General features: G+C 30.8%; 1 protein-coding gene across 1 annotated transcript; it reads left to right on the top strand.

Annotated features, from left to right (window-relative positions):
* The first annotated feature begins 933 nt into the window (after nucleotides 1-933).
* On the top strand, nucleotides 934-6,189 carry LOC148176952 (alpha-tocopherol transfer protein-like). The gene is made up of 6 exons (XM_088032495.1): nucleotides 934-1,120; nucleotides 1,164-1,311; nucleotides 1,360-1,609; nucleotides 5,713-5,823; nucleotides 5,876-5,978; nucleotides 6,035-6,189. Exons 1-6 carry the CDS (start codon nucleotides 982-984, stop codon nucleotides 6,181-6,183), a joined length of 900 nt encoding a protein of 299 aa, XP_087888621.1. The 5' UTR covers nucleotides 934-981; the 3' UTR covers nucleotides 6,184-6,189.
* The last annotated feature ends 4,434 nt before the right edge of the window (nucleotides 6,190-10,623 follow it).

Below are 10,623 nucleotides of genomic sequence, written 5' to 3'. Positions count from 1 at the left end.
TAAAATTTTGCAGATTTTTTTTCGAGATTGTCCAATGCTTTTTTTAGATTTTTTTTTAGATTTCATTAAATTACATACATCTAAATTTTATTAAGATTTATTTTAATTCTTTCTAGTTTCTTTAGATTATCTGGATTCTTTTGAATTCTAGTCATATTTTTCTCAGATTTTCTAAATAATCATTCCTTTGTTTGAATCGTTTATGGATATAACATATCTTTAAATTGGCTTTGCTTTTCCAAATTCTCTCTAGACTTTTTTTGAATTCTTTAAATTTACTCCTGATTTTTTGTACGGTCTTAAAAATCTCTTTCAACTTTGCTTTGTTATTCTAAATTTCTGGTAGATTGTGTTTAAGTTCTAATTTTAGATTTTTCATAGATTGTTTTAGTTTACCTTCTGATTAACTTAAATTTTCTGTGTATAATTTTCTAAATACCCTCTCGGATTTGTATAAAGTTTAATATTACACTCTATTGAATCTCTTTAGTTTTAGTCAGGATTCTTTGTAAATTGTTTTGGGTTTTCTAGATTATTTCTAGTCTTTCTTAAATTTTCTAGAATAATTTTGATAATTTTTTTTATTATCTATACATTTTTTCTTAGATACTCTTAGATTTTTTTTTATAATTTTTGAAGCGATTCTTCTCACATTTTTTAGACTTTCCTTAGAGTTTTGAGAATTTCCAAGTTAATTCAGGGGTAAAAGATTCAAAAAAGTTTTTTTTTTCAACATACCAATGATAATAAATTACCAATGACTGAAAATTTTCATCTCGCAATTTCCAAAGACCTACGAAAGTGCATTTCAATTAAACCTCCAGTGCAGATGCACCGGTCCGAAAATAGACCATACCATTAGTCTTTGAACATCAGCCATCTGGTATCAGCTGATAACACTATGACCTCCGGAAAATAAATAACCCACGATTAAGATGTTTATTGTGGTCGACATTATTCCGTCTTCTCCATTAAGAAACAATGGATGTCATCCAAGTGACCAACACCGAAGTCGCAAAAGTCCGCAAGCACTTCAAAGTGAAAGAAGACGACATCAAACGCGACGTCAAAATCATCATCGACTGGATCAAACAACAGCAACATCTACCAACTATCGACGGTAAGTAAAAAATCCCCAAACTTAATTACAACATAAATTCCAGATGAAAACTTCATCGAACGCTGCTTGCTCCGCAACAAATTCCGTGTTGAGCAAACTAAACAGAAATTAGACGGCTATTGTACTCTTCGTGGGGTGCATCTCAACCTTTTTGAGGATTGGAAAACGATTATTCCGTCGCGTGAGCAAACGTACACTTTGCACTCTCGATGTGCAAAATACTAAAAGTGTCATTACAGGACCACGTTGCCTTTGCCGAAATTAACACCAGAGTTAGAACGTGTTATAGTGTGGAAACTAAAATCCCCAGATCCCAACGACTACGATATTGTCAGCATTGTTAAATATAACCTTCTTTTGTTCGAAATTTTGATCAGGAATGACTACGCGGTGGGTGATAGGTTTGTGGCGGATTTCACTGGACACACGGCTGCCACAATTGCGAGGAATAATCCACTAGTGATCTCCAAGTTCTTGTCGCTCTATCAGGTAGGGATTTTTACTAGATTCTTGCTTGTCATTTTTAGTGTATTTTAAAACAAGTTTCAGAGTGGCTTATGTTCCAGCACTAGCGCCACTATAAAACAAGTCCTTTATACTATTTTTTCGAATTTGCACCCTTTTTACACGATACACGATTTTTAATGGTTTTTGTAACTACGACTTGCCATTTGATTTTCAAATTTATTTTGAAATTTGACATTTATTTTTACATTTCACTGTCACTGAATTTTAACCTAACCTCACAACCTGTATTCACATCTGTTATATTTAGATACATATATTGTTGGCCGCAAAGGACAATTCAATTATATTGATACATTTTTTATTCACGCAGCAATTTATTAAACACGAATCGTAAATGGTGAAATTGACCAAGAACTTGACAGGAAACAGGTGACAGTCAGACTAATTAGTTCTGCCAACTCTTTAAAAACAAAATTTCCTACCTTGACCACGATTCTAGCAAAATTTTAGAACATAAAGTAACGTCTTTCTAATGCCGTAATATAAAAAACATTTTCTATCATTTTTAAACATCAGTCAACTGTTTTGATTTTGTTGTTTTCTTTTGACTTGCTTATTGCTTTAATTCGTCAATTTCTATTAAATTAAATACTTCTATAGACTGAAATAACAAAGTCAAATTAAAATGATTAAAAGTGAGAGAGTTTCCTGTCATTCTAAAAATTGTAATAACTTGTCACATCTGCCATTTTATTTTATTATTTTTATCTGCTAGTGACCCACTAATAATTCTTATCAATTTGCAACAAAGTCTATTTAGAAGGTCATCTAAAATTAAAAGCTGACAAAATTTCAGTAGGTTTTATTTATAATGTGCCCTAAAATGACTTGTTTATCAAATACAAATGACTCATTTATTTCTGGTAATATCAAACTGAATTGACAGCGTTTGAAACGGTCAAGTGAAGAATCCAAAATGACAACTAAAAATAGTATCATTTAGTTATTTTCTATTGTTCCAAAATCAACTGATTGCTTTCATTTTTCAACTGAATTAAAAACGTTTAAATCATTTGAAATGAATTAATAAATAGAAAATCAGTAAAAATGTAGATTTTAGAAAAAAGTATTAAAAATGAAAGTAATGACAGTAATATAACAAATTGAAAGTATAATACAGAACTGTCATTCTATCTAAAACATTAAATTTGAAAAGTATATTGCGACTTAATAATGTCACTGTCAAATTGAATTGAAAACAGTAAACTAATAATGACTACAATATGACTTTTTCTGTCATCCATCTTTGTAGATGATTTTTAATAGTGTTTTGTATTCTGTTTTTAAAACTTTCAACAATTGTTTAAGAATGACTGTTTTGCTGTCATTATTAAGTCATTTTAAATAATTAGTTGTAGGAAAATTATACCTGATGATCTTGATTGAAAAACAACAAAATCTTGTGCTGCTTAGATTAAAAGACGCTTAAAAATGACACTTTATTCTGTCATTATACATTTTTTTTAATTTTAAATTAAATTTAAATTTTTTTAAAATTAAATAATTATAATCTGGAATAGCAATATTAAAATTACCAAATTAGATATTGATTGTACAAAACTGAGATAATTTCCTGTCATTTTATTTTATCTTTATCTGTTGGTAACTTTTAACAGTAATTAAACTATCACTGTCATTATCAATTTGTATTAAATGAGATAAAGTCAGTATGAAAAGTTAAAATTGAAAAATGACAAAGCTTAAACTTCAAAACATACTCAAAATTGCAAAAATTTACTTATTGATATATTAAAATGACTTATTTATTCTTGTCAATAGCAAATGGAATTGACAATTTTTAAAAAATAAAAATTTGCGATGCCGTTGGATCAAATAAAAATGAAATTTAATGCGTAAATCATCGATGTTTATAAAATTTTTACTAAATTTTTATAAAATATTTTTTCTGTCATTATCATAACTTTTGATTACTTATTTATTATTTGGAAACGGTAAATAATGGTTAAAATAATATTCTTAACCAACTGTAAGAATTTTATTTTCAATACAATATTTATGTGAAAAATGACAGTTATTTTTAAAAATTGCGGAACTTTCTGTCATTTAAAGAAATCTTTTTCAATTGTTCTTGTTCTGTTATTTTATTAACTATAAATGACACAATAGGTCTTATCATTATCAATCGAATTAAACTTTATCTCAAAATTCGAATTATTTCTTATTTCTAGAAGACTATGGAAATATAACAGCTCGTAGTTAAACGATGTTTTTAACCCAACGATGGAGTTAGCTCATAGAACTAAAATTGAAAGATGACCATGCTTTAACAGATTCTTTGTTTATTTCTAAAATTTATTTATTTGTTATTGCAAAGATCAAATAATATTGACAGCTTCTCACTTTTTGTTATTTTTTGTTTCCTCTTTTTAATTTTATTTAAATTTTGTCATTATTATGTTATCTGAAACAATCATGTAAAGAAAATTGATTTAGCAGTGATTAAAAATGACTGGTGATTTTATTTGGTTTTTAAATGTAGCAAAAAGGACTTTTTTATCACTGTTATTATCAAATACAATTTTGATTGTTTAAAACGACCAAATTTGGTCAAAATTTATTATTAATAAATGTTTATATTTTAAGTAAAAATAACTGTGAAATGACAGAAATTCAAAATTATGTGAAAAATTACAGAGATTTTCAAAAATTGTGGACGTTATGGGAAAAGCATACTTCATTAGTAAAACTTTGTCTAAAAGTTAAAAATCACTAAAATTGTAAAATGACAGAAAATGATTGAAAAATGTCAAAACGTTAAAGATGACAGATATTTAAAATTAAAATTCACGCCCCTGTTTTTATGCAAATTTGATATAAATAATTGAAGTTTAACGCTGTCATTCTCATTACCATAACTTCCTAATTTTAAAGGGCCATTACAATATGACAGCTCAGTTAAAGGGTAACAGTGTCATCAATTGTGTCATTTTGTTAATTTTAAACGTTATTTCGTTACTTTGCTTTGACCTACTTGTTCTAGTCATAAACTAATATCGCAATGTCAGATCGTAATTATTAAATTGATATTTATTGGGAACAACTAATATTAATTATTGGCTTATAACTGTCATTATCAAGTTCTACTAAATGAAACAAAAGTGATTCGACAGGTCATCTAAAATTGAAAGATATTGATTTTTGTTTTTGCCATCATGTTTAGTTTTTAGACAAAGACAGTAAAAATCACTGATTTACCGACTAAAAATGATTTATTTATGTCAATATCAAATGAAATTGACAGCTTTTGAAAAAAAAGATGACCAAAAAAACAATGTAACTGTTCTATTTTAAACACGAAACCACCAGTTATGAAAAAAATAATTTAACAATGATTAATGTTAGTGGACGATTCTATTATTACTGTCATTATCAAATTGAATTTTGTTAGTTTGAAACGACCAAAATATAGTTAAAATCATTGCTTAGGTGTTTCAGGTAAAAATAATTGTAAAATTAAAGAAATTCAATGTGAAAAATGAGAGTGATTTGTAAAAATTGCAGACATTTTCTTACTTTACAAAATCTTCTTAAATTGTCATTGTTTTGTTAAACCTATTTTTAAATTTGAAAGCAGTTAAGGAAAAATTGATTTGACAATGATTAAAATTGATAGTGTTCGTCCCTTTGATTAGTCATTATAAAATTGTATTTTGATCGTTTAAAACGACCAAAAATGGTCAGAATCATTGATTGAGTGGTTTTGTTTTGGAAGAATTAACTGTAAAATGACAGGAATTCAAAGTTATGTGAAAAATGACGTTCGGTCACTTAGAAAAACCTTCCTAAATTGTATTTGTTTTGTCATTTTACATTTAACTATAAATGACTCAATAGTTTTTTCATTGTTAAATCAAATTAAACCTGTTATTCTTAAAATTTAAAGTATATCTCGCTTCTAGGAAGCCATGAACATATGATAGCTCAGAGTTGCCAACTTAAAATAATATTTCACGTGCTCCCGTTGCCATTTCGTCTTTATAATCTCATTTTAGTCTAATTTTTCTCCACTTTGATTCTGATTTTTTCATTATTGACCACTTTAGGGCGCCTACTCCGGCCGCTTTGTGGGCTGCGATTTCATCAACGCTCCTCCTTTTATCAACCTTTTGCTTTCAATTCTAAAAAAATTACTTCCTTCTAAGCTCTATGGAAGGGTAAGTTGATTCAATCTTTAATCTTCCTGATTGACACAGTAGACATTTCCAGATACGCATCCACAAAGACCTCAAATCTTTTCATAAAGTCGTCCCAAAAGAGTGTCTACCGAGGGATTATGGGGGCGACCTGGACACGGTCGAAAATTTAATAGGTAAGAAAAATCGAGCCCCCGAGAAATGAAACGTAAGTCGCAACTCGGTGTTTCAGGAAAATGGGACAAAGTCTTCGAACATAACCAACCGATTTTCGAATCTAACTTGAAAATGCTGTCCAATGAGAACCTGCGACTGGGAACCAATAAACAAAGCGACATGTTCGGCATTGCAGGGACCTTTAAAAAACTGAATCTCGATTAAGTAAATAAAAACAGTTTGTTGATACTTCTAATTATTTTTTTTTCCTTTCGGTCGGTATTACATAAATTTGGGAACATCGAGTAAAAAAAATCGATGTTGAACTCAAATTCAACAAGAGCACACTTACATCGATGAAAACATCGATTTTGAAAAATAGTAAATAAAAAACACAATAGGTATAGCATAGTTTATTGTGAAAAACAAATATAAATAGAAACCTTATGTAATAGACAAAATAATAAGTAAATAAATTATAAAAAAATAACAAATTCGAGATTAATAAGAATAAACAAAATTCTAAAGTACAGGGTGTCCCAGAACTCATGCCTAGTCGAAAACCGGGCATATCGGAAAAAGCTGTGAATGTGTAAATTGCTGAAAAAAAAGTTCCAACTTCAACAGAAACTGAGAAAAAACATGACAAAGTTGACCAATCACAAGGCCGCGTGGGACTGGTCTGGAGGCAGAGAGTTGAAACTAATATTACTAGAGGATGAAAAGATGGTAGAGGGGGTAACCAAAACTGTTTATGGAAGAGCGCCATATTGGAAATAGCCAAATGCTGTGTTTTGGGCATAGTGTAAATGGGGGTTGCCTACTAATAAGGGGGTGCATACAACATAAGTAAATAAAACTGTTGTTTTTTGAAAAGAAACATGTCTATAAATCATTAAATTCATTATTATTTTTTATCAACAATTGATAAACAGTTCAATATTTTGTTTAATTTAAATAAACTTAAAAAAATATTATACTAATTATGACACTGCCCGATAAATTCAAACTAATTTTATCTGCCCTTTTTGAAAGTTGATGTTTTGTGATCTAAAACAAAGTACAAAACAATTTTTTTACCTTTTACCTTCGTATCACGTACAACCACAATATGTCAATTCGAAAAATAATTAAAAAATATAGATAAGAGGTTTATGATATTAACGTATTAAATTTATTGTAATAAATATTTAAACTATATCAAGAAAAAACAATTAAATAAAAGAAATTATTATGCAGATCATAAATCATAAATTTATTGACCGCCAACTTTGATGCAAACTTTTGCGCTCACAAAAATTCGTTCTTTTTACATTAGTTTTGAGTTAATTGGATTTAAGCAGTGTAAAGTATTTCGTTTTGAAAACAAAAAAGTTTAATACTTACAAAGTCATAAGCTTGATTTAAAAATTGGTAGCAAAACAAATGAATCGCAACAATTATGATGATGCACAGGTCTTCTTAAATTACGAAAAAAAATTTATTTTTTTGTTTATTGTTTAATTTGTTCATGCTGTAGACCAAAACTTTGCATAAAATTTGAACCACTTTCAATAGAAAGAATAAAAGTGATATCAAATTGATTGAATTCATTATTACTGGTGTTTAAATAAATCAATTTTGGTTCATTTTTGTCTAAAACTTTCCCCAGACAATTTAAAATGAAACTGTCTATTGATGTCGTTGAGCCGTATCTTTAGAAACATGGAAATAAATTGTTTAATCAGTACATTGAATCAAATTTGGTTGCATACATTTCAAGAAAGACTATTTCCAACATGGCGCCCTTGTTAAAACATCCCCACCATCACTTTTTCATCCTCTAGTAATATTAGTCTCAACTCTCTGTCTGGAAGATACACTCGCGTGTTGCTAAGAGACTAGTTTAAATTTTCTCCTTTGAATTTTGTATAAATAATCTGGTCCACTGTAAACTTAATTGGCGTTAAAATGACAGACTTCAATAATTCAGTTAACTGTTTGAACTTATACTTTATATCAAACCAAAAGTTGCCGACATGCATGGCAGTATTTTGACAGGATCGTCAAAATTTGTAAACATTGATGAGACATTTACATTTCGCGTTGGAATAACATTAAAAACTGTTGATTTCTTCCAAAAATATGAGGTTATTGCCTTAAATATTGGGATGTTTTTAAATAAGTGGTTTCTTTAACAGTGAAGTAATAGAATCTCACCGACTAGCAGTTTACTATTGTGTTTTTGAAACACGAATGCTTAATCACCTAATTAAAGGATTGAAGACGACAAGAGAAGTGATGCAAGTGAAACTTGAATGAAATCTTAACCGAAATTTTGGCGTACGCGTCCACAAAGAAGTAGTAAATTCAAAATTTGATAAATTAGCTTTAACCTTAACCACTCTAGCTGGAAACTGTCTGATTTTACTTCATGAATGTTTGCAACCGTACTGCATTTGCGTAAATTAAGCACACGTTACAAACTTTATGACCAAATGCCCTACTTATGTCAAACTCTGAAAAAATCTTCAAATTCTAGTATTGTTAAATTTTTTGCAATGAACTGTCGTCAAAGGCTAAACACCACTTCTCTTGTAGTTTATAAATAATAAGCATACAGCATAGATGTCTATCATTGCGAAGTCTTCAATGGCAACTTACGCACCAGTGTAAGAAATGACCGGTATCTCTTTTTTAGTGTTTTGCCAAGTACTTTCAATTTACAGTGCACTTTTTAAGAGCCAGCGAAGTTCAAAAATTTAAGTTTGTAGGTTAGTGTAAACAAATTTATTTTGACTTATTGACGTTTGACACAATATCCTCCTCTTCTTCAAAACACTCCAATTAGTACCAACTTTAATGAATTTTACTAACACAATACAATACACTGGTCATTCATGTATAATCGTTAACACTAAAATAGGGGCCACACTATCAATTGGCATGACATACATATATGTGCAGAAACGGCTCAGCGTACTTTAGGGATTGACTAGAGGGTTGAAGACCACTGGTTGACGAGCGATGAATGACAAGTGACACGGCGGCAGGAGAATTGACACAGTGGAAAGCTAAGTGGAGTGTGTCAACGCCGTTTCTTTCGGTTTCCCTCACTTGCTGGTTTCCTGGTTGGTGTTTGGTATTAACAAATATCTTAACAAGGCTCAAGATGTACTCGGCGACAGAATGCCTTGAAATGTGTCTTATTTTTGGAGAGTGCGATAGAAATTCGGCTTTAGTAGCAAGAACGTATCGAGAACGTTTTCCAGGTCCGGACAACAAAACGATTCTTTGTGTTATTTTTTGGGCTAGACAGACTGGTCAGATATTGTCGGATTGGCGCGACTTTGGTGAAACACCAAGTCAAGCCAGAACTGCTGAAAATGAAGAAGCCGCTTTGGAAGCAGTTGATGAAGACCCCACGCAAAGAATCCGAACTGTGGCACGCCAGTTAGACATCGGAAGATCTTCTGTACAAAGAATCCTCGCGACTGATCACAGGCACTCGTACCAAAGTTCAACATTTATTCCCTTATGATTATCCAGAAGAGATTTTTGCGAATGGCTTATCAACGAAAGCCGCTGATTTCTTCCTCTGGGGTCACTTCAAATATGTTATTTATGTAGTGCCGCTAAATACTGAAGCAAAGCTCAGACAACGCATTCAGGGAGCTGTGGATGGCATCACGCATGAAATGATTGAAAATTCATGCTAAAGTTTGGTTAGACGAGGTCATGTGTGTGTCCAAAATAATGGTGGTTTGTAAGAGTATTTGATGTAACTGTTACACCATGTGCCTTGTTCTGTTTCTTGTTGTAATAAAAGGTTTTTTTAGAACTGCCATTGTGTGGTTTTCATTTGTCAAATTGACATTAGACGTCAGTTAAAAAAATGTAGCGGACCAAATCAATTTATCCTGTTTAAGATTAAATTATGAAACCTAGCAACATTAATATTATGTGTACTTTCGTTTCTGGGATTGGTCATTTTCGTTAAGCAATTTCTCAATTTTGATGCACATCAGGACAAAACAAATTGCATTTTTGGCATCCTGATTGCTGTCGGCATCCGCCCTTTTTCAGCTAGGCGTGAGTTCTGGGACACCTGTATAACTCCCTTAAATTAAATTCCAGTCTTCTTTATTTAGACCGCAACACAAGTAAATTCCGCCTTGCTTTGGTTCTATACGTTGACAACCAACCAAACGAAATATCACCAAAATCAAGAGTGTAAAATAAAATGCATACATCGAAACCGCAATCATCGATTTTTAATGATACATTGAAAATAAAATATTATATTAATAAAAAATCGATGTAAAAGTCCCAGATTTAGTATTACAGAATCCTTTAAACAACCGACTTGATTAAATAAAACTTCTTTTATTTTTTGGTGAGACAAGACAATATATTGCATCACGAGAGCAAAAACTGCGGCTTTGTAGCATCAGCATAATTTCACCGTACTGTATGATTATTAAAAAATTTGTTTTTTCCTCCGCCAAGCACAGAGTAAGAGAACCGGAGCCGTCGGAAGCACGGAATTACGAACAAAGCACTCGAAGGAAATAGGAAATGTGTAATTGTGGAAAATCTACCAGACTTCCCGGAGTTCCCATTTTATTTATGCATGTCCTGCGCATCCAAGAGTTTGCCCGTCATTTTTATCGCACTCCGTGGTCG

The sequence above is a fragment of the Gnatocerus cornutus genome, chromosome 3, assembly GCF_029298725.1.
Source record: "Gnatocerus cornutus isolate USDA-ARS CGAHR chromosome 3, icGnaCorn1.1, whole genome shotgun sequence".
Lineage (NCBI taxonomy): Eukaryota > Metazoa > Arthropoda > Insecta > Coleoptera > Tenebrionidae > Gnatocerus > Gnatocerus cornutus.
Note: the sequence above shows the minus strand (reverse complement) of the source record. Positions and strands in the feature narration are given on the sequence as shown.